This window comes from Chiloscyllium punctatum, chromosome 6 (assembly GCF_047496795.1).
Source record: "Chiloscyllium punctatum isolate Juve2018m chromosome 6, sChiPun1.3, whole genome shotgun sequence".
Classification (NCBI taxonomy): Eukaryota; Metazoa; Chordata; class Chondrichthyes; order Orectolobiformes; family Hemiscylliidae; genus Chiloscyllium; species Chiloscyllium punctatum.
In genome coordinates this window covers 68,159,511-68,182,967 of record NC_092744.1, presented here as the reverse complement: position 1 = coordinate 68,182,967, position 23,457 = coordinate 68,159,511, and the positions used below count along the sequence as shown (strand labels likewise).

The window sequence follows — 23,457 nt, the reverse complement described above, 5'->3', positions numbered from 1 at the left end:
TCAGCTTCAAACCAATTGAAAGGAGAAATCACTCACAATATTTGAAATTCAAATCTGAGAACGAGTGGTGGATGATATGTTTAAAGTTTGGGTCCCCTATCTGGTTTGGCACTAGTTCTAAATTAAGAATCATCAAACTTTTTTTTGCATGAAAGGCCACATTCCAATTCTTCTCTTGCTCATGAGCAAATTTCAGAAAGGTTTGAGATAACTGAAAAGGGAAGTTTGAGAATGCATAAACAATTCCAAACAATCATGTAAATGAGTAATTAATACAAATGGCCACTTAAGAGTGCCAAGCAGCAGAGTAAACTAGTAGACAAGCAGTAAGCTGGAAGAACATAGCAAGCCAGGCAGCATCAGAAGGTGGAGAAGTCAACGTTTCAGGTATTAACCCAGAATTGTTTTGCCTGTCCCTTAAGAACCAGAGCTAGAGAGACAAAGAAGAGGCACAAAGTCCTGGTCATCAGGGAAAGGGATGAAAACAAAGCTGAACTAAGGGAAAAGTATTTAAGGCTCAGTCTCAGGGTTCACTCACAAATGGCCATTTGCATTAATTAGACATTTAAATAATTGATATATTGATTGGAATTGTTAAACTCGCCTTTTCTTAAACCTTTCTGAAATTTGCTGACCAGCTCCATGAGAAAAATTGAAATGTAATTAAGAATGTAATTCCATACATTTCCTCTCATTATACTCTCTCCCCCTCCCTCACATACTCACGTTCTCCCCCTCATATTACTCTCTTCATATTTCCCTTGTATTCTGTCTCCTCTTCCTCCCTGATACTCTCCCTCCCTCCTTCTCTCACACCAAGATAGAACAGTTGTCCACCACTTTATAGTCTGAGAGTGTTAATGACAAACAAAATTAACAAAATCCAGAATTCCAAGACATATTTTCACAAAAATATTAATTTATTAAAATGTAAAATTACATTACAAAAGATTTTGACTTAAAAATTACATATAGTGCATTAAGTATTAAATTGTCTGTTACAGAGGTGTGGAACCTCTTCATGTTGGAAGGCCGCATTATGTTAGTTGTAATCTAATAAGGCCACATCCAAGAAACTTCAATTATATATTCTTCAAAATTCACATTATTTCGTAAAAATCTAACTACTATGTACTAACTAATAAAAAGAAAAAGTTAATTCTAAAGTTAATTAACGTTTTAATTACTTTGTTGTTACTACTTTTTGTAGGAAAGCATTTGAATATTTGGTTGCAGCATGGAGGTCTGCAGTTTTAGCTGATCCTCTAGATGGGTATGTGTTATCTGTGACCTTAAGGGCGTATTGATTTTGGTTAAGTAGGAGAATGTCGAATCGCAGCAATAAGTGGGAATTATTTCGATGAATTTTCTTTTACTCTCTGGTATTTTAAATACATTCATTTTAAGATTAACATAAAATAATAAAGGATGAAAAAACATATTAATAAAAAATAAAAGATTTTTTCTGCAAAATTTGTATTCATTCAAAAGGCCACACACAATGGCCTAGAAGGCCACATGAGGCCTTAAGGCTGCAGGTTCCCCACCCCCGGTCTATTCCATCCATGGCTTCAGTAGAATTTAGGTCTTCTTTCCAAACAGTTAGTCACTCCATTACTGCCAGTCTGATTCTGCACAGATTTTAATCTGAGGACGTAGTAGTCTGATTTAATCAGTATTTCACCAAGCTATTCAGTCACAGTCACAGGAAAAACTAATGTCTTCATTTGGAAAGGTGGTATCAAACGACCATAAATTACTTAAGAAGTCAAACTAAATGATCGACACTTTATTCTTTTGAATTGTAAATAAATTCACCTTGTTAAATTATGGATCGTAAAAAAGTAAAATCTCTTAGTTTGTACAAGTGAAAAAAGGATGCACCCAACCAGGATAGAACCCATGGATTTTGCAGTAACCATACCCAGTCACTATCATCGTCAAATTACTCCCCCTCCCCCAAACTATCCCATTCACCTCCAGCCTCCATTGAATCTCATTAACATAATAGGAATTCATTATTTGCTGATCTGGCTCTGAAACTCCCTGTCAAGGACTGCACCAATTCTCGGTGATTACCTTCCTGTCTGGCTCTATGCTCCGCTCGACTCTGAAACTACACTTTCTTGCAGGCTCCAGCTTTTCACTGACAGCGAGCTTCACCAAGCCAGTGCAGCTCCTGGATTTATCCTTCTTGAACTCCAATCTTGCTCAATTGCACCAAGCAAATACTGCTTCTTTATGCCCACTGTCAGCTGAACTACTCATTGAGCAGTTGCTTCACAGCTCTTTGGACTTTTCCAAGACCCTGAAGAATTGAATCTGACTAATGATGGAATTGTGAAACAAACAAAAACACAGATTGCTGGAGAAACTCAGCAGGTCTAGCAGCATCTGAAGACAGAAAAGAGTAAACGTTTCTTCAGGTAAATGGAATCATAGTCATAGAGATGTACAGAATGGAAACAGACCCTTCGGTCCAACCTGTCCACGCCGACCAGATATCCCAACCCAATCTAGTCCCACCTACCAGCACCCGGCCCATATCCCTCCAAATCCTTCCTATTCATATACCCATCCAAATGCCTTTTGAATGTTGAAATTGTACCAGCCTCCACCACTTCCTCTGACAGCTCATTCCATACACGTACCACCCTCTGTGTGAAAAAGTTGCCCCTTAGGTTTCTTTTATATCTTTCCCCTCTCACCCAAAACCTGTGCCCTCTAGTTCTGGATTCCCTGACCCCAGGGAAAAGACTTTGCCTATTTATCCGATCCATGCCCCTCATAATTTTGTAAACCTCTATAAGGTCACCCCTCAGCCTCTGTGCTCCAGGGAAAACTGCCCCAGCCTGTTTAGCCTCGCCCTATAGCTTAAATCCTCCAACCTTGGCAACATCCTTGTAAATCTTTTCTGAACCCTTTCAAGTTTCGCAACATCTTTCCAATAGGAAGGAGACCAGAGAGTCAAAATATTAACTTTGTTTTCTCTAATTTCTCACGACAGGTGATGCCAGATCAGTTGAGTTTCTCCAGAAATTTGTTTTATGTTTATTTCAGTTTTCCAGCATTGGCAGTTCTTTGATTTATTTGCATGAAATTATTATTTAGTAATGATAAATCACTGAAAATTAACCTTTAATTTATATTAAATTTACTTTTAAATTATTAAAAGAAACTTTTAATTTATATTTAATAGAGAATATATAGGATGCTTAAAAAAGTTGAACGTTCTTGTTGCTGATTATCATTGTGTAATAAATGGACAAAAATTAATATTTTACAAACATTATTTGTATTAGATCATTATACCAAATCAAAGTAAGTATTTCATTGAGATTTGCTTGTTAATTTCTTTGGTCTTTACAAATTGAATGATTTGTTTCCTTTTCTCATTCAAAGCTTTTTTTTGTCACGTGAAATTTTACATCTCTCAAATCATTAGACACAGCTAGACTGCTCTGTAATTACAGAACACAACTCACTGTAAATAGAGTCAAAATGTACAGCACTGGAAAAGCCACAGCAGGTCAGGCAGCATCTGAGGAACAGGAGAGTCGACATTTTGGGCATAAAATTGTTTTACTATGTTCATCAGACAGCAAGTTGCGGAAGTGCTCACTGAGGATATGGTTCTCGTTAAAAAAAACTCAACCATTTTATTTTGTGGATCAATGCTAAGGATCTTTTTCAAAGGTTGTAGGAATTCAATGTTGTCTCCTAAAGCTCTGGGTGATTAGGAATTCAATTCCAGACCACTGCTGGAAGAAAACAAAAATACTGATAGTTTAACCGTTTCATGTTTTTTTTTAATCAGTTAATAATCACTCCTTTAATTAATAATATTTTTTACAATAAATCGCATCGATATGCTAGAAACCAGGCTCACAATGGAGCAGAACATCTTTGGATAGCACTTCACCAATTTTCTGCAGTTTCTACTAATTTGAACTGAGATACTTACCATTTTATGAGCGGTGAGTATTCCAAAGGTACACACTGGCAGAAACCACAATGACCATCGCCAGAGGGACTAGGACCATCAGACATGTTCTTTGATCTAAAACAGATGTGTCACAGTTTATGAGACTGGAGAGGACCATCTAACTGATCAGACTCATCCTAGCTTTCAGAGAAGATGACCCACTTATTCCATTCTCCTATCCTTTCTGCAATTACTAATAAATGTTTACTTATCTAACATCCATCCATCTGTCTTTGAAAAGCAAGTCTTGATTCAGCTTCTGTTGGAGTTTCCAATGAGGTTTGCCATATCCAAACAAAACTTCTAACCTCTCCATTATTCTGTTCATGATTACATTACACATTATCTATTATAATAAAGATGCATCCCATTTGCAGGAATTGACAGATTTGGAAGCTGTATTAGCCTTGGGTTTAGAAAAACACATTAATTGGCCATCATCAGGACACACAGTCAGTTGCATTCCTATGAAGGAAAACTGTAAATAACAAAGGTTCCTGTAAGAGTGCAGATTTTTAAAAATTAATTCATAATAAATGGACATTGCTGGCTAGGGCAGCATTTACAGTCCCGTCTCTTATCTCCTGGAGGGCAGTTAAGAGTCAAACACGTTGCTGTGGATCACTGGTAGGGCAGCAGATTCCCTTCACTACACAACAGTAAAACTGGTTCGGTTTGATGACAATCAAGTTAGATTTTTATTTCAGTTTTTTTAAAAAACAGAATTCAAATTATGCCATGGTGGATTGAAAGGCATGTCCCCAGAACATGAGCCTGAAGTTCTCACTGACTAGTCCTGTGACTTTATCACTACACCACCTCCCCTTGTTCACCTTTTGTATTGGTCCTGTGATGTGGGCCAATAGTCACTCGGTTGCTGGTTGCATTACTGACTAGATTTTTAACAAAGCATCGATATTCATGTTGCTCCTCTTCATGCGCACAGTCTATTGCAAGCACACTCCCATCATATGTCTCACTGAGAACTCCAGACATGGACACCTTCTCCCAGTGAATCGTGATATTTGATCCTTTGGAGACAGAGCAGCTCAAAGTGATATTTGGTGAATTCACACAGTTACCATTAATTGCTGTCATAGGCTGGGAAACCGGTTCTGAAAAACACAGATGATGTAGTCAATGCACTTCAGAATAATTCATTTTATATGTTGTTCTGAAAGAATTTCTGATATTCATAATTAACAGAACACAAATGCAAACTTTTCCATTTTTTGTGTGGTTTATAAGCTTAATGTTAAAGCCTGAATTTCAAGTGTGACACAAATTCTGATATTAACCTGTGCATTGATTTCTGCTTCACAAATGCACTCAATTTAAGGATTATGCAAGAAAACACTGGTACTTTTGGTAGCATTCTTTTAGGATTGTCATATGCATCAGGCATTTTTGTGTTCTTGAAAAAGAAGAATAGCAATCCAAATTGCTTTTCTATTTTCCTTTAATTAGCCATGTTCTGATGGTATATTCTACAACAGCAATGTTGTACATCAACAAATGAGCAATGCAGCTTGCGTGAAGTTCTGAATGTCCCAAGATGTACAAACAATGACCCAATTTAAGTTGTCCAAAAGCAGTGACACAAAATGATATTGTGGTTACCTAGCCTATGTTTGATTAGGGGGTAGTTGAAGTGGTTTTGCATTACTTTCCATAGCAAACTTGCTTTACCTACGCCTAAAGGTATAGAATAATGCCTTCAGTTGCACTAGTTTTATTTGCAGCTGACTCATGTGGTTACATGTGTTGTCAAGATTGACTACCTGTTTTGGCTCAATAATGCCTCATTATGATCACTAGAGTAATTATTAATTTGAGTAAACTGTTAGTTGAAAAATAGTCATCATTTCCACATGGGTATTCAGCTTTACTTGGTGGCACTAGTTCTTTTACAAATGTGCAAATGATCGGTTGGCACAATAGCATATTCAATGAAGGTTTGATACATTTAACACAGAAGCTATTTAAAAATGATTAAAACAATTTACGAAATGAGTCCTTGTACGCTTTACTGAAAGCAGCAGATTTTGTACTGATACATTGTTGCTACATCAACAAAGTTAACAGAGGTTCCAGTGTTAAACACTTACCAATTACATGCATCATGAAAATACTGTGACCACGGTTTTTCAGTTTTGTTCCATAGTAGTCAATATGTATTTCATATTCCCCTGTGTCATTAACTTGTACACCATTCAGCACCACATAATCTCTCTTAATTCCAACTCTGTGTCGGTACAGTGGGTGCACAATGTATAGTTTCTCTGGATGACTGGATTTCCATATAAAGATCTTAAAGGCCCGTGGAAATTTCAATCCAAACGTTACATCGTATGAATCATTGCCCTGGTGGTGCATCGGGAATTGGACCTGTTCCCCTGCTTTAGCGTTAGTGGTGGTATCAGGTCTGACCAGGAGTGCATCTTGACACACCACAAACAAGTGAAATACTGGAAAACATAAACATGGATTGGACGCATTAATTTTAACTCATCGGTTGTTGTCATAAGTGAGTTTGAAGGGAAAGGTGCGTGGAGATTGTTTATTTTATAGTTCAGTTTTCTTCAAAATGTGAGGTTAGGATGTCAGAATTAGCAATCTGTCCACTAAGCCCTGGGCACTTGGTGAGAGCTGGAAAGTTACTGAAGGCTGAATTTCTCCCTGTGCTCGTAAGAATTGAGCAGTTCCAACTCTAACAGCAATATTGACACTTACCCAAAACTTTCACGCTGTAACCACTTCTGTCATGTCTTTTCAACATCGTTCCACAATCATCAATATGCATTTCATATTCCCCAGTGTCATTAACCTGTACATTGTACAAAATGACAGAGTTTCTGTCGATTCCAATTCTGTGTCGATACAGTGGGTACACAATATGCAGCTTCTCTGGATTATTTGACTTCCATTCTAAAATCTCAAAGGTCCGTGGAAATTTTGATATGAATGTGACATTATACTGATCTTTTCTTCCTTGGGACTGAATAGGGAACAGCACCCGTCCTCCTGCTGGAGCATTAGTGATGGTATTTGGTCTGGCGAGTAGTTCTCCTCCCCACACCACACACAGATGGAACACTGGAAAACACAAAGGTTGGACACATTAACTTGAAATAATGTGAGATGATAAAATACTAAGAGAGGAAATTAAAATGGTGCTACTCCTTTGAGGCAGACTGTAATCTGTCACTTCACCAAATGATTCACAGGTCAGTGCAGGCTGAAATTCTCCCTGCGCTCATAGCAACATGATTGTGAGTGGGGAAGGTTTCTCACCTTTGAGGGAAATCACATAGGAGTCTCAGTGAGCATTGTGGCAGACTTGGAAGAGAAGTCAGGAATGGCTTTTTACTTAGGACAAGGGGTGTGGTGACTTTCACCCTCAGCAGCGGCGTGGTCCCAATCAAGAGGGATCATTGCTTGTTAAAAGCTTAAATCCCCTCATTAATATACAGCTTCCTATTTCATCAAACACCCCAAAGAAGCCTGACTTGAAAAAAATCCCACACAGAAATCAGAGCTGGTACCTGGTGACTTCAGCTAGTTGCTTGCTCCAAAAGACCTCCGTGTTTCTTAGGATCAAAGAGCATCTCAGGGCATGATCCACTAACTGTGTGCACCCCTCATCAATGTTCATCTAACCCCTCATGACCACCATGATACCTCTTCCACCTTCTTGCAGGCTGTTTAGGAAGCACAGACTTGTATTACACAGCACACCAGCAGCTAGACGCTGGGGCTGCAGTTGGGAGCCGTGGCAGGCATGGACAGGGATCGAGATCAGCGATTGGTCCAGGCTGTGTTTCAGGCTGCTCACTTGCTGTCCTCGTGCTTAATTATCTGCATACTTACAACATCCACACCTTACCTTGCCATGCCTGTTGGCCCTTGAGGATGCTGGTTTCTCAGCAATATCTGCTGACTGACAAATTGTTCTGGAAGTGGGAAGTATTAAATGGAGTATGAATCAGATGTGAAGAACACTACAACAGTAGGACATGTAGTTAATGAGACACATGTGACTAGATACGTTGAGAAATCTTGAAGGGCTTGCGGCTAGAATCCCTCCATAAAACTTGTCATAATTCACACTTAACCAAAAAAAAAGATTCCACCCTATGTCTCTGCATTCAGCACATCCAATTTTCAGACTTCAGTAATGTAATATGTTCCTTTGTCAGAGAGGTTTCACTCTTTAGAGGTCAATGTTACATGGACACAGTAGGAGAAAAGTTGTCACTTTTTTTTGGTTTGGTTGCCATCATTAATATGAATTACCTGAAACAAGTTGGAAGACCTGAACATTTAATAACGCTGAGAATTTCATTGTGGACACTCCACTATGTCCTTTTCTCCTTTTCTTCATGAAGGCTGGTTGATCCTAAATGTGGAGAGGGGAAAAATTAGCAAAAAGGAAGATGCTCATCAGATTATTGTTAAAGGCATCAGCTAGCTAAGCACAATGAAAAGAAGACCCACTTATATAGCAGCTTCCATAATCTCCCAATGCACAATGTAAGGTAGTGTAAGGGCTGTTAACCATGGCTCTAAGCTCATATCAGAATGGGGCAAACAGAAGAGACTAATAGCTATTAAATTCCTGGAAAAGCACAGCAGGTCAGGCAGCATCCTGATGAAAGGCTTTTGCCCAAAACATCAATTCCACTCTAATCTAGACTCTGGTTTCCAGCATCTGCAGTCATTGTTTTTACCTAATAGCTATTAAATGCCATCCTCAAATCATTGGAACTAATCAACCCATCCAATATGCCTTACATTTAATGAGCACTTCTGAACCTGCTGTTTGCACTTTCTGAGGGCCCACAACAACAATGTGCGACTGATGAGACAATCTCCATTGAGCAATGTTATTTAAGAGATAAACATTTCAAATGTTCCTGGCCAATGTGAACAGAATCATTGTTTGCATAATGATGGTCAAGCTCTACATGGATATTGAGTCAGATTTGTTAATAAAACCATTAGGAAGCAATAAATCATTTCTGACCAAATGCAATAAAGGTTCCCATTGATTTTTATCGTTCCTGTCACCTGATCCTTCTGAGAGAGTTGAGCATAATTGCCACCTTGTTCATTTTATGATCAGTCCCCAGGTAGGGGTCCCCAATTTATAATGGGTCACATGAAACCTCCAAAATCGCAGGAAGGAGGGATCTGCTGGTTCCCCTTCTTCATTCACCGACTCTCTTGTTTGGTCATAGAGTCAGAGATGTACAGCATGGAAACAGACCCTTCGGTCCAACCCGTCCATGCCGACCAGATATCCCAACCCAATCTAGTCCCACCTGCCAGCACCCAGCCCATATCCCTCCAAACCCTTCCTATTTAGATACCCATCCAAATGCCTCTTAAATGTTGCAATTGTACCAGCCTACACCACTTCCTCTGGCAGCTCATTCCATACACGTACCACCCTCTGTGCGAAAAAGTTGCCTCTTACGTCTCTTTTATATCTTTCCCCTCTCACCCTAAACCTATGCCCTCTCGTTCTGGACTCCCCGACCTCAGGGAAAAGACTTTGCCACAATAAGATTAATTTTAAAAACGGAAACCTTACCTTGTAGATGCCATTCTCCTAGACAAAATTTAATTTATATTGTAAGTGAGTCAATTTAACAGACTTGAGTGTCAAGTTCTGCAGCATTAACCCGTATCTAAGGAGGATTATAAGATTATGTGGACTGACTTTCTAGTTTCTTTCCTTATATCTCTCAGTATTCCTTTCAGGCCAAGTGGCTTCAACCAGCTTTTCAAATATCTGTTTGCTGAAAAACAATGTCATATTTTGTCAAAGCTTTTTGCCTTGTACTCATCAGGTCAATTTGCAACAAATACCAAGACAAAGGGAAAATAACAGTTCCACTGTGTGAGGGGAGAATACTGTTTCAGTTGAAAAGTTGACTTAATTGCTTGAATTGTTGCATTAGAGAATGCACCCACAGCTATGATGACTGACAATCAAATGCCAAGCTTTCTTAAACTCCGATAGCTATCAAGTTAAACTCCTAATACTCCTCATATTCTTGCTGATGGTTGCTTTGGAACTGGACACTCAGATCCACAGCAGTGATAGAGGAGGAATTTGCTAATCCCAGATTCTCTCTGCCCTTAGTCACTCACATTGTTAGGAAAGGTCTGTTCGTTTCATGTCAGTGGAAACATTTGGAAGTTCTCACAAGTTAAGGAAAGGACTTTAGTCCAGTTCCCACAGCTAGTCTTGCTTAGACGAAGATCAAAAATAAAAAGCTTTCAGTGCCATCCCTGGCCTTTCCATGGGCATCCTCAACCCTTTCCAGGGCCATCTGCAACCCACCCTTTCCTGGCTGCATGCCAGGGCAGGAGACCAGAATGGGGAAGGAGATAGGATCAGGGTTAAGGGACAGGGTAAGGGATTGGCCAGCAAGTCATTAACACAAACAAGAGAAAGCTCAACTGTGTTGTAGACATTTCCTACGCGAACTGCATGGTGTAGCCAAATATTATCAGTTTAACAATTGCTTCACATATTGCTCTGCCACATTTTCAACAGTTTACCCAAATTGTCTCCAGTTGCCTTACGGTTCTGACCATTCCTGTAACCAGTTCACTAGTTGAGCTGGTCTGTGGTCTCGCTGGTGTCATCATTGATCTTCACCGTGTGGAACTTCGTGATTAGGTGTTGTCAAATGTGTTAATTCTAGAGTGATGTTTGTGAAGCCAAACTTGATATGTATCCAGTAGATACAGCAATAAATGTCCAGTCTGTATGACAGCAATTCGAACATCACTTTTCAGTTGATTGTACAAATATGAAGCAACATGTAACATTCAAGGAAACAACTATTGTGCTGAATATTTTAAAATTTTCTAGGGATACTTTTATTCACCAATAATAGGTTTCTTGTACCACACAATGGTTTGCATTTCTTCTCCATTTAACTTTTCTCCCTGCTATGTAACGTGCGGTCGTCACAATCTATTATTTTCAGATTTGGCAGGTGATTTTATAGCTGAACACAAATCTTGCCCTTAACCCTTCCCATTTCTCCACATATAATAGACTGTATTGGGTGGGTGCATTGGCTTGGTTAATGTAGTTTATATCATACTCTCGACTTTATTAGTTTTAAATAGCCCGTTTGTAATTAAAAAAAACTATTATCCTTTAAAAGTCAATGAAATATTTATTTTTTGAAATACAATTTTGATTACACTTTGAATAATCAGCAGTATGTTGATGAAGAATCTATGAATCCATGCCAGTATTTCTCAATCCTTCCACGGCCCATTTGTGACCACATTTCGAGGTTTGGAAATTCTCCTGTCACGCCTATGAAAACTGAAAATGGGATGGGGATTGTGAGAAGCCCGAGGAGACCAAGGGACAGGAAATCTGAAAGTGAATGAGGCAGAAGGTACACTACATTCTGGATTAGTGGTGCTGGAAGAGCACAGCAGTTCAGGCAGCATCCAAATAGCTTCGAAATCGATGTTTCGGGCAAAGGCCCTTCATCAGGAATAAAGGCAGTGAGCCTGAAGCGTGGAGAGATAAGCTAGAGGAGGGTGGGGGGTGGGGAGAAAGTAGCATAGAGTCGAGTTTGTTTCACGACATGATTGAAGAGCTTCAGGGCAGAGGAAATGACCTGGGAGTTGCAGTGGGAGAGGGACTCCCTGAGATTCTTGTAGAGAGAGGAGGAAAACTTCTTCAAGGCAGGCATCCTTGCAAGAGGATTTGCAGTAGGGTTAAAATCAACGAGGTAAAAACAATGACTGCATTAGTGGTGCTGGAAACCCACTTCAGGCTCACTGCCTTTATTCCTGATGAAGGGCTTTTGCCCGAAACGTCGATTTCGAAGCTACTTGGATGCTGCCTGAACTGCTGTGCTCTTCCAGCCCCACTAATCCAGAATCTGGTTTCCAGCATCTGCAGTCATTGTTTTTACCTAGAAGGTACACTACAGCCGCCGCACTCTGGTCCTCGTCCCCAAATGTGAACGATTATGGAACACAATGTGGGATGTGGGGGAAATAATGTTAATTCTGCAATTCCATTTTACAAAGTAAATGAGCTCACACCAGTGTGTAATTGTTTTAGCCACGAGCTGAGTCAACAAGAATGGAAACGATGTGGAGGAAATATATAATTGTTTTTGTATTAGCTAAAATTGTATGTCAGAATGAAATGTGACTGCAAAACAATAGTAGACATTACGGGCAAGTAGATAAGATGTTGTGAGGGGATGAAGTTAAGCTAGATACGCCTGTACAAACAGTAGGTATAAACATCTGTTTCCCACTTTTACAGAGACAGAGGAACAAACCCCAATTAAAAGGGTCATAGGGATCAGAACAGCCTCGGGAAAGGCACAGATGGAGGGGGTAGATAATGATGAAGAAAGAATATGCCCTACAATGACCTATAGCGGGATGAGGTCAAACCGCCTTGTGAGGCCAGAAATAAGCATTTTGTCACAGACAAGGCCGGATAAGGCAAGAGATAAACAGGAGTAATGAGCGCCGGTCTTAGGGAAGTGGAAGATGTAAACGGGGGAGGAGCAATGTAAAACAAAAGAAATCAAATCATATAAATGTTGTGTATGAATTGAATTTGGCGTGTGTGTCCTCTGCCTTATAGACACTGGACACCACACCCACTTGCAAGTGTAAAATAAATGACACTACTGATTCAGATCTTGTCTCGGACTGAAATTATTGAAGTGAGTGGGCTTTGTTTCTCACAATTGGGGGCTCATCCGGGATGTTCTTCCATCGCCGGGGGGAGTGGCTGGCCTTGGACACTGGGAAGACGCGTCCCGTTCCCCATTGAGGAGTGGACTCGTGTCCCGGTTTCGTCCGCTCCCTTAGGCGACTGGTACGAATCCCACAAGAGAGACATCTGAATCAGACAGTGATAGGAGCTCGATAGACAATACGGCACAAAGGGGCCAGGCAACTCTGTGCACAGACCAAGGTAAGAAAATTGACTTTTAAGTATTGCCTTGGTGGCCGGGATTGAGCTTTAGTAGTTAATAGGGGACTAACGAAGGAACTCAATATGGGTTGTGCCGTGGGTAAGGAAAAAGCCTCCGGGAAAACAAAAGAAGGAAAAGGCAATGGAAATGGAGGCGGGGTCCCTTACAACATACCTCCAGAAAGTCCTTTGGGGAGGATGTTGTGGAATTGGCAAAATAATATTTGTACAAGGGAAAAAGAAAGATGATTAAATATTGTTGCTTCGTATGGACGAAGGAATCCATTCTTCGTCCACCTCTTCTGGCCAAAATACAGGTCGGACAAAGACTGGGTTTGTAACTATCTGAATTTATTTGTCAATGAGTGAGAGAGAGAGAGAGAATGAAAAGAGCTGTACAGCTGGTAGAAAGTTTAACCCTTTTTGATTTGGTTTGAATGCACATTTGTTTGTTGGTGATTGAATGTTTGCGTTTTATTCCCTGGAGCTTAAGTTCCGGGACTGTTTTGAATCTGATTTTTATTATGGAAACTTAACACGATTTCTTTTAAGGTTAAGGATTCTATAGAGATTATGAATAAAAAAGAATGATAACTCCTGTTCTTCTTACAGGTCATGACTGCCTTACTATCAGTTTCTAACTAATCTCTTTTATCTTTACATAAAAGCGATTTATGGAGGACAGTTGAAGTTTCAGTTCAACATTAGATTGTAGTAAAAACAAAATTCTATGGTTAATATCTGTGACCTTGGATTTGGCCATTGTTCATGCATTAGAAGTTTTTTTTAAACTTGAATAGACAAATTCTTTTAAGGCAGCTCTGATTATTTTATGACCTATAGTATTGTAATTGAGTAATGGTTGGTCAGGACTACTTAAGTAAACTAATTTTGGATTTAAATTAAGGGACTAAAACTGGGTGATTACAGTGGATTTCAAAATTGGGAACTGTATGCATTTTACAGTTTAAATATTAAATACTGAATAAATGAACGTAAATATATATATATAACAAGTTTGGAACAGGCTTTAAAGTTAGTCAAGCATGAATTGATAAATTGGTGTTTGAAGTTATGGGGAGCTAGAAATATTGCAATATTTCTTTAAAAAAAAAGAAAAAGGGGAAGAACGTAATGACTTATCCCCTTTGGGAGGTACCAATAGCGGACAAAGAGATTGGGTTTGTAAGTGCCCCCCCCCCTCAGCAGTGGGGAGGTCAGAACATTTAAAAACGAAATGAAGGTCCTGGTTGAGGATCCGGTTGTCTGAACAAATTGATCAATTTTTGGGGCCCAGTCTGTATACCTGGGCTGAGTTAATGTCTATTTTGAATATACTATTTACTGGGGAAGAAAGGGGACTTATACGGGGGGCAGCCATTAAAATATGGGACAGGGAACACCCCATTGGAGATGGGGATGCTGGACAGGTAGAGAAGAAGTTTCCCCTCAGAGACCCCCAGTGGGAAAATCAAAATCCAGAGCATAGAGAAGAAATGAGGGAATTGAAAGACCTGATTCTAAAAGGAATAAAAGAGGCAGTTCTGAAGTCACAGGATTTGACTAAAGACTTTGAAGTTAGACAGGAGAAAGATGAGACTCCCTCAGCTTTCTTGCAAAGATTAAGAGACTCAATGTGGAAATATTCTGGAATGAACCCTGAGGACCCAGTGGCACAGGATCTTTTGAAAGTACATTTTTGTGACAAAGGCATGGCCAGACATACAGAGAAAGATACAGCAGATAGAAGAGTGGACTGAAAAGCCATGAGATGAATTGTTAAGAGAGGCACAGAAAGTGTTTGTAAAGAGAGAGGATGAGAGACAAAAACAGAAGGTGAAAATGATGGTAACTACGGTTGATGAGGTTGTTAAGAAAAGAATGGAACCAGTATTGAGCAACCGGAGCGGCGGGTGGCAGCATGTAGGACAGAGAGGGAGAGGGAGAGGACAAGGGGGAGCATTTGATAGAGGGTTCGAGCGATAGGGGCAGAGCTGGAGGTCTCCACAGGCAGGATGCTATAATTGCGGAAAGATAGGGCACTTTAAGCAGGAGTGTCCTGCTCTGAAAAGGGAAGAGAGGGCAATTCCGCTTATGAATTTTGATGAAGAATAGGGGTGTCAGGGGTTCCTGCCCTCGGGGGCCCACCAGGAACCCTTGATAAACCTGAAGGTGGGACCCTGTAGGGAAGAGGTCGTCTTCCTAGTAGATACGGGGGCAGCACGGTCATCGCTGAATTTTAAACCAAAGAAAGTAGAAATGTCGACACGGTCAATTACTGTTTCAGGGGTAAAAGGGGAAGGATTTACTGTTCCAGTATTTGAACCTATGATGATAGAAGGTCCTAAGGTTGGGTCACAGGGGAACTGTTGTATATCCCTGATATAGGAAGTAATTTACTAGGGAGAGACTTAATTATCCTCTTAGAACTGGGGATTGGAATTCAGGAAAAAGAATTAGTTGTACAAATGGCAATGTTGACAGAGGATGTGGAGAGAGAGATAGACCCTATTGTATGGGCTAGGGAAGGGAATTGTGGCAAAAACTACAGATCCCTCCCCTTGAAGTAAATTTAAAAAAAGGAAAGGGGACGTTGTCTGTGATCGACAATATCCCATTTCCATAGAAGGTAAACGAGGACTGCAGCCAGTAATTGAAGGACTGATTAGAGATGGACTGTTGGAGCCATGTATGTCTCCTTATAATACCCCAATACTACCAGTGCGGAAATCCGATGGAACTTATCGATTGGTGCAGGATTTGAGAACATTAAAATGAATAGTACAGATCAGGCACCCAGTGGTGCCAAACCCCTATACGTTATTAAGTAAGATCCCTCATGACCACAAATGGTTTAGTGTGATAGATTTAAAGGATGCTTTTGGGCTTGTCCCTTGGCAGAGGAAAGAAGGAATTTGTTTGCCTTTGAGTGGGAAGACCCTAAGACAGGACAGAAACAGCAATACCGGTGGACTGTGCTCCCCCAGGGTTTTACGGAATCCCCAAATTTATTTGGACAGATGTTAGAACAAAGACCGTTTAATCAAGAAGTGAAATACTTGGGACATTTAGTTAGTGAGGGAAAGCGAAAGATAAGCCCGGAACGGATAGAGGGAATAGTGGGAATGCCGCTGCCCAGCACTAAACGGGAGTTACACAAATGTTTGGGTCTAACGGGTTACTGCAGATTGTGGATTGATTCCTATGCACAGAAGATTAAGAAATTATATCTCAGACTATTAGAGGGGGAACCAAAATGTCTAAGTTGGGATGATGAGGCAAAAGAGATCTGATCCATGCCCCCGTGTTAGCCTTACCTTCCCTAGATAAACCTTTCCACCTCTTTGCTACCGTGGATAAGGGAGCGGCTTTGGGAGTATTAACCCAGAGGGGGGAAGGAATTAGTACATGAAGAATTGATTAAACGGGTCTTGAAGTCCCTATTACTCCCCTGAGAAATAGCAGTAGTGCATGTAAATGGTCATCAGAAAGGAAATGAACCAGAGGTTAGGGGGAATAGATCAGCCGATGAAGTGGCTAGGGAAGCCGCCCTGAACCCACAAGAAGTGGTGATTCATTCCCTAATACCTACTGTCCCAGGTCCTAGGGAAGCTCCTATATTTACTGAAAGCGAAGAAAAAGAATTGAGAGATTTAGGGGCTGTAAAAACAGCAGATGGGCATTGGAGGTTACCTGATGGAAGGAGAATGTTAAACAAAATGATGATGCGAGAGATTATGGCTGTCCTACACCAAGGCAGCCATTGGGGAGTACAAGCAATGTGTGATTTAGTTCTTAGGGAATATGGATGTAAAGGAATATATACAATTGCTAAACAAATATGTGAGGGATGTATCATATGCAGAAAGGTAAATAAGAAAGTCTTGAGAAAACAGACCCCGGGAGGAAGAGACCCAGGATTGAGACCTTTCCAGAGTATACAAGTAGATTATACTGAACTACCCAGGGTAGGGAGACTAAAATATATGCTAGTCATAGGAGATCATTTATCTGGTTGGGTTGAGGCATACCCCCTAGCTACTGCCACTGCGAGTGGAGTGTCTAAAACAATATTGGAGCACATAATTCCCCGATATGGGCTAGTGAATCATCTAGATTCTGACCAAGGAACTCACTTTACCTCTAAAGTGTTACAGGGGGTAATGAAAGGGTTGGGAATTTCCTGGGAGTTCCATATTCCATGGCACCCACCATCATCGGGAAGGGTTGAGAGAATGAACCAAACACTCAAACGACAGGTCTCTAAATTGATAATAGGAACCAGACTCCCTTGGACCAAATGTTTACCTATAGCTCTCTTGCGAGTATGAACAGCCCCAAGGAAAGACTTGAGACTATCCCCCTATGAAATCTTATTTGGATTACCTTACCTGGGAACGAATGGAGAATTGCCAATTCCCGAAACTAAAGATTTGTTTTTAAAGAAGTATATACTGGGCTTGTCCTCCTCTTTGACTTTCCTCAGGAAACAGGGTTTATTGGCACAGACTCCACCCCTTGAATTCACCGTTCATCCCATCCGGCCGGGCGACTGGACTAAATTGCAGCCGGACTGGGAAGGGCCGTACCAGGCTCTTTTGACTATCGAAACGGCAATAAGGACAGCAGAGAAAGGCTGGACTCACTACACTTGGATCAAAGGGCCAGTGGAATCTCCAGTTGAGGAAGAAGTCTGGACAGCCGAATCAACGCAAGATCCGCTGAAACTCAGACTAAAGAAACTTTGAGTAACTAATTATACAGTGGTGACGCGAGCGCGGGATTATTTCTGTAAGATTGTATATTAAGTCGTTTTGTGCTTCAGCACGATGTTTAGAATACTGGGAATGCTGATAGAGTTATGATGCTAGCCCTTTTAGTATTGGGATTTTGTCAAATATCACTTTCATATGCATTATTAACGGTTCCTGAATCTGATAATCCACAAGTAATAGACGCTGATGCATGCAGCTTAGTAAATTGTGGGGATGTAGATAATCAGAGACAGTACTGCAGCTTTGAGATACATCTTAAGTCCTATGGGGATGGCCTTGGGGATGGTACTTGGTATAATGGTCTCGTCACAGTACACCGGGCCCCCTTCCGACCAGCTCGCGACTGTCCCGATAAAAAGTGTAACCCAATATACCTAACAATAAGGAAAACCACATGGCACGAAACAATCCTGGGGGGGAGGGGGCACCTATGAGATACAATGAAATGAAATGTTTGGGATAGAAATGAAAGCAAATGGGAAGGATTTCTTGGGCTATTGTTTTCGAATTAGCGTAGGACGGGGAAAACGGGTAGAACGACTGGGTAATAAGATACAATCTTTCACCCCTCCCGCTGATCCTAAAGTAGTAAAATTTATAGAGGTAAAGGACTTGAAACAGACCATTGAAATAGAAATTGGGTATGGGGATGCAACTGCCTGGGTTGAATGGGTAAAGTATACTGTAAAAAGTTTGAACAAAAGCAATTGCTATGCATGTGCCTCCGGTAGGCCAGTGGCCCAGGTGGTTCCCTTTCCACTCGGGTGGAAGCGAGGCAGGAAGGGCATGAAATGTATGATAGCCCTGTATCAGGATGAGACTGCATGGAATGATAGGAATTGTACCTCCCTATCTCTGATGTTCCCTCCCTTGGAGAAGAAAGATGCAAAAGATCCCCCCCCTATTTTCCGCTGCAGTTGGAAATCACACATCGTGTGTGCGTAGACGAGGTACAAGTCAGTTGAAAGATTTGGGGGAGCTGAAATTATGTACAGAGATTAAGAATGTTACCGAAACGGAGAAGGGAGGGAACTATGCAGCACTAAAGGTTCCCCGAGCGGCTCTGTGGTGGTACTGTGGAGGCAAAATATTGAGACCCACGCTACCTCCAGATTGGAGAGGGATATGTGCAATTGTACAATTGGCAATTCCATTTACCCTGGAATTTGAGAAGGAAAAGATAGGAGGGAAAAAGGGAAGGGGTAAGAGATTACTGTTAGACACTTCTTTTGATGACAGGATTTATCTCGATTCTGTAGGAGTCCCTGGGGGGGGTTACCTGATGAGTTCAAGGCTCGTAATCAGATTGCAGCAGGCTTTGAGTCAGCTCTCTTTTAATGGGTAACAATTAATAAAAATGTAGATTGGATAAATTACATTTTCTATAATCAACAGCGATTTATAAATTATACAAGAGATGCGGTTAAAGGAATATCAGAACAGCTTGATCCGACAAGTAGGATGGCATGGGAAAACAGAATGGCCCTTGATATGATTTTAGCAGAAAAAGGGTGTGTGTGTGTGTGCGTGATGTTAGGAGGAAGCTGTTGTACCTTTATTCCTGATAACACTGCACCTGATGGTTCAATTACTCGGGCCTTAAGGGGATTGACTACCTTAGCAGAGGAACTGGCTGAGAATTCAGGAGTAGACCCATCTCTCACAGGATGGCTTGAATCCTGGTTTGGAAGGTAGAAGGGGGTGGTGGTTTCTATCCTTACTTCCCTGATAGTAGTAGTCGGGGTATTGGTGGCCATTGGCTGTTGTATCATACCCTGTATATGAGGAGTCACCCAAAGACTGATTGAAACAGCCTTGATGAAACAGGTGCCCCTAAAAGAAAAATGCAGAAGATAACAAAGGGTAATTAAAGAAAGAGGGGGAATTGTGGGATGTGGGGGAAATAATGTTAATTCTGCAATTCCATTTTACAAAGTAAATGAGCTCACACCAGTGTGTAATTGTTTTAGCCACGAGCTGAGTCAACAAGAATGGAAACGATGTGGAGGAAATATATAATTGTTTTTGTATTACCTAAAATTGTATGTCAGAATGAAATGTGACTGCAAAACAATAGTAGACATTACGGGCAAGTAGATAAGATGTTGTGAGGGGATGAAGTTAAGCTAGATACGCCTGTACAAACAGTAGGTATAAACATCTGTTTCCCACTTTTACAGAGACAGAGGAACAAACCCCAATTAAAAGGGTCATAGGGATCAGAACGGCCTCGGGAAAGGCACAGATGGAGGGGGTAGATAATGATGAAGAAAGAATATGCCCTACAATGACTTATAGTGGGATGAGGTCAAACCGCCTTGTGAGGCCAGAAATAAGCATTCTGTCACAGACAAGGCCGGATAAGGCAAGAGATAAACAGGGGTAATGGGTGCCGGTCTTAGGGAAGTGGAAGATGTAAACGGGAGGAGCAGTGTAAAACAAAAGAAATCAAATCATATAAATGTTGTGTATGAATTGAATTTGGCGTGTGTGTCCTCTGCCTTATAGACACTGGACATCACAAGTGTAAAATAAACGACACTACTGATTCAGATCTTGTCTCAGACTGAAATTATTGAAGTGAGTGGGCTTTGTTTCTCACAACAACATTTGACGAAACAATACTTGAGAAAAGGAGAACATTCATATCGGATCAGAAGTTTGCATCCACCCACTCCTTGATCCGAACAGTGGCGGGAAACCTCTGCAATTTAGACCGGAAATTAGCTTAAAAAACCGTTGGCTTGGGCACAGTGACAATGTTAGTGAATTCCGGGTTTTCGGTTCAATCAATTTAGAATTAGATTCAAACTCAGTGAGACTACTTTGTTGAAGTATTTTAAATGAATAGTCTTTTTGAAGCTATTGATGGTAGAATACAGATAACACTGAATCCTCGTGTCTCTCGCTTGTTTCATTGAAATATTAATAGATTGTTGATACCAATTTAATTAAAATTCAACTTTTCATGTTAGTACATTGTGATATATTCCATTTACGATTTAAAGCAGTCAGCATCCTCACTTTCTTCGGAAATAAAGGATAAATGTTCAAAACGTTCGGTTTGCTCGTTCACTTATGCCCGCTGGTAGATTCCGTACTTCCTGCATTTAGTCCTTCAATTACTCATTCATTCATTCAGTGAATGGCTGCTGGGTCCCAGTAAAATAATGTGGAGGTTATTTGTCCAGTAAAATAAAACAGCTGAACTCAGACAACCGGCAGGAGGTGGAGAGACTGACACACTGAGAAACAGACACATCACACACAGTGACACATGGACAGAAACAGAGAGAGGCGCTGAGGTCTACAGTACAGGCACACGCGTCCACAGAGACTGAGTGAGAGAAACAGTGAAAGTGGTCCATTCCCCCTTTGCATTCCGAGCTAACGAACTCGCATAAACCCATCTCTCCTTTCCCGCCCCCGCCAGTAAAAGTAAACTGGAATGTGGAAAGTTACCTGAACTCTTTCCTGAAATTCTGTATTTTTCTAATAATTGTTCTGATTCAGCTCCTTTGCGGAAAGTTTAAGGAGTTCGTGACAGCCTGAACTCTCTCAATTCCGCCCGTGTTTCTGCAAATCCAACAACCGTTCTTTCAAGGAATTAGCTCTCTCTCCTACTCGAACTGTTGCCAAAAATAGTCGTGCACTTCCCGCCTTTTTCCAAAAACATACTCCACCCCGTCGAACATAATTGAAACCCTCGTCGTAAAACATAAGGTCCAATAATATTTCAAGTTTCGATTATGATTACACGTCATTCTGGGACTTGCTGTTGGGTGAAATTGACCGAGCTAATTCATTAGTTATGCAGACAAGAGGTTAGTCTCATTACTTGGTGAAATAAAACGGATGTCCCTACTCCTGCCATCACCCTCCAGCCCACAATGCTGCAATACCATGTTTATGATGGACAACACAGGTTCTGTGAACCAGGTGCAACATTGCGAACAACTGGTGCTGATTAAAGCCAAACTGCCTCCCTGCTTCCCGGGTTAAGGATCTCGAGGTTCTGCTGGTCAGGGTGATGGAGAGGAGGTCAGTCCTCCTGACTACAGGGAATGGGGGGCACACCACCAGACCCAGCCAGTCTGGACAGATATACTGCACCTGTCAGTGCTGACACTCATGTCAAAAGGGCTGGTCAGCAGTGCTGCAAAGAAGATAATGATCTCCTACATGCCACAGTGGTGTGTGACACTACCTCCTCTCTCCATCACACCTACAGGGCCAACAGATAATCCAACTCTGCCACAGCAAATGTAACTCACCAAGTCTCATGGTCTACAACCCTCAGTATCACATGCAACATTCTTTCCACACCTCCCTCATCCCCTACAACGGCTAACCATCCCTGCCCTCTGCACCTCAGACTCACTCAGTAATCTTACAATCCCAGCTGATGTCATTATAGAACAAGTCAGATCCCAGGCTGGACTCTGCATTGATGGATCATATTTACTTATGCAGTTTTAATAAGGTGATCTTTCTCCAAAACATAAGTGTGCAATGCTGCGGATTTACTTTTACCATTAAACATAAGTTTATAATGCAAATGAATTGAAGATAAACTGACTAAACTAAAGAATTTACACATAACACATTGTTAAATATTTTGAAACGTTGTAAAATACAATCCCACTAGTCCCAAAAATGTCAGTTTACATTGTTCAATCACCTGAGAAAAGTCCTTTCTTTTTTTATAAATATTTTTATTGGAAAGCTTTTTAAAATCTTTTACAAAACATTCATGTATAAAGAAGAAAAAGTAACACCATCAAAATAGAAAAAAAAACAGTACAAAGAACAAGGCCATAACATAGTACTGTTGCTATTAAACAACCCACTATTCGACCAAAACAAACCTATCTACTTTACTAAAACTAAACTACAAACACTAAATAAATACAAGCTTAAATTACATTCAAGTTACTTAAATTATATAATGTCTTACTACTTTGTTCTGTCTTACTCATCACCCCTCCACTGAGGCTTCTATCTTTGGGAGTACCCCCTTCAATACCTATATTCTTTTCCTTCCAGTATCCTCCTCCCGGGGACCCATGGGCACCCATAAAGGTTCCCACGGCCCTGACTAATATTGCTGACAAGTTAGTTTCAACATAATTATAAAGGGCTGCCACATCCTATAAAACTGGTCCATTTTGTGGTGCACCATATTTGTGAGGTAATCTTGGGGGAGATGCTCCATCACCAGCTTATGCCACCCCATTAGACCTGGTGGTTTTTCTGACATCCAATTTAGTAAAATGTTCTTCCTCATGCAATGGCAAGGATATTACACAGTCTCTTCCCATATTCTCCCAGGGAGGGCACGTTTGGCAGCCCCAAAAGAAGAATTACGGGATCTGTGTTAAGTTCAGTCCCAGAATGTCCTTTAACTCCCTTATTATAGCACTCCAATATTTTTGCATCTTGTAGCATCATCAATAACAATGTGTGAGGGTACCTATATTAACTTTACATTTGGGACATTCTGGTGACACTCCTTTCTTAAACTTAACTACCCTTTCTGGTGCCATATAAGCCCTGTGTAAGATCTTCAATTGCATAGCCTGTTCTCTGTTACATACTGAAATTTTCCTTACATTCTCCCAGGTATCTTCCCATATCTCCAGTGAAATGTTCTATCCTAACTTTTGGTTCCATGTCTTACAGAGTCCTTCCATATCCCCCAGAGCACA

General features: G+C 40.8%; 1 protein-coding gene across 2 annotated transcripts; it reads right to left on the bottom strand.

Moving 5' to 3' along the window:
* Nucleotides 1–959: 959 nt before the first annotated feature.
* Nucleotides 960–21,526, bottom strand: LOC140479057 (uncharacterized). 2 transcript variants are annotated; one of them, XM_072572869.1, is made up of 7 exons: nucleotides 21,212–21,526; nucleotides 8,282–8,384; nucleotides 6,719–7,081; nucleotides 6,094–6,453; nucleotides 4,819–5,100; nucleotides 3,965–4,060; nucleotides 960–3,758 (listed from the first exon to the last, which is right to left on the bottom strand). In XM_072572869.1, the coding sequence occupies exons 2-6, from the start codon at nucleotides 8,367–8,369 to the stop codon at nucleotides 3,969–3,971; spliced, it is 1,185 nt and encodes a 394-aa protein (XP_072428970.1). In that variant the 5' UTR covers nucleotides 8,370–8,384; nucleotides 21,212–21,526; the 3' UTR covers nucleotides 960–3,758; nucleotides 3,965–3,968. The 2 variants fall into 2 exon arrangements, with proteins under 2 accessions (XP_072428970.1, XP_072428969.1); XM_072572868.1 differs by having other exon boundaries at nucleotides 960–3,761; nucleotides 21,212–21,523.
* Nucleotides 21,527–23,457: the final 1,931 nt, after the last annotated feature.

Coding starts and splice junctions, on each gene's coding strand:
- LOC140479057 (XM_072572869.1), bottom strand. CDS start 8,369: ATGAAGAAAAGGAGAAAAGGACATAGTGGAGTGTCCACAATGAAATTC. Junction 6,454..6,718: donor TTACAGCGTGAAAGTTTTGG/GTAAGTGTCAAT, acceptor TATGTTTTCCAG/TATTTCACTTGTTTGTGGTG. Junction 4,061..4,818: donor TCACAGGACCAATACAAAAG/GTGAACAAGGGG, acceptor CATCTGTTTTAG/ATCAAAGAACATGTCTGATG.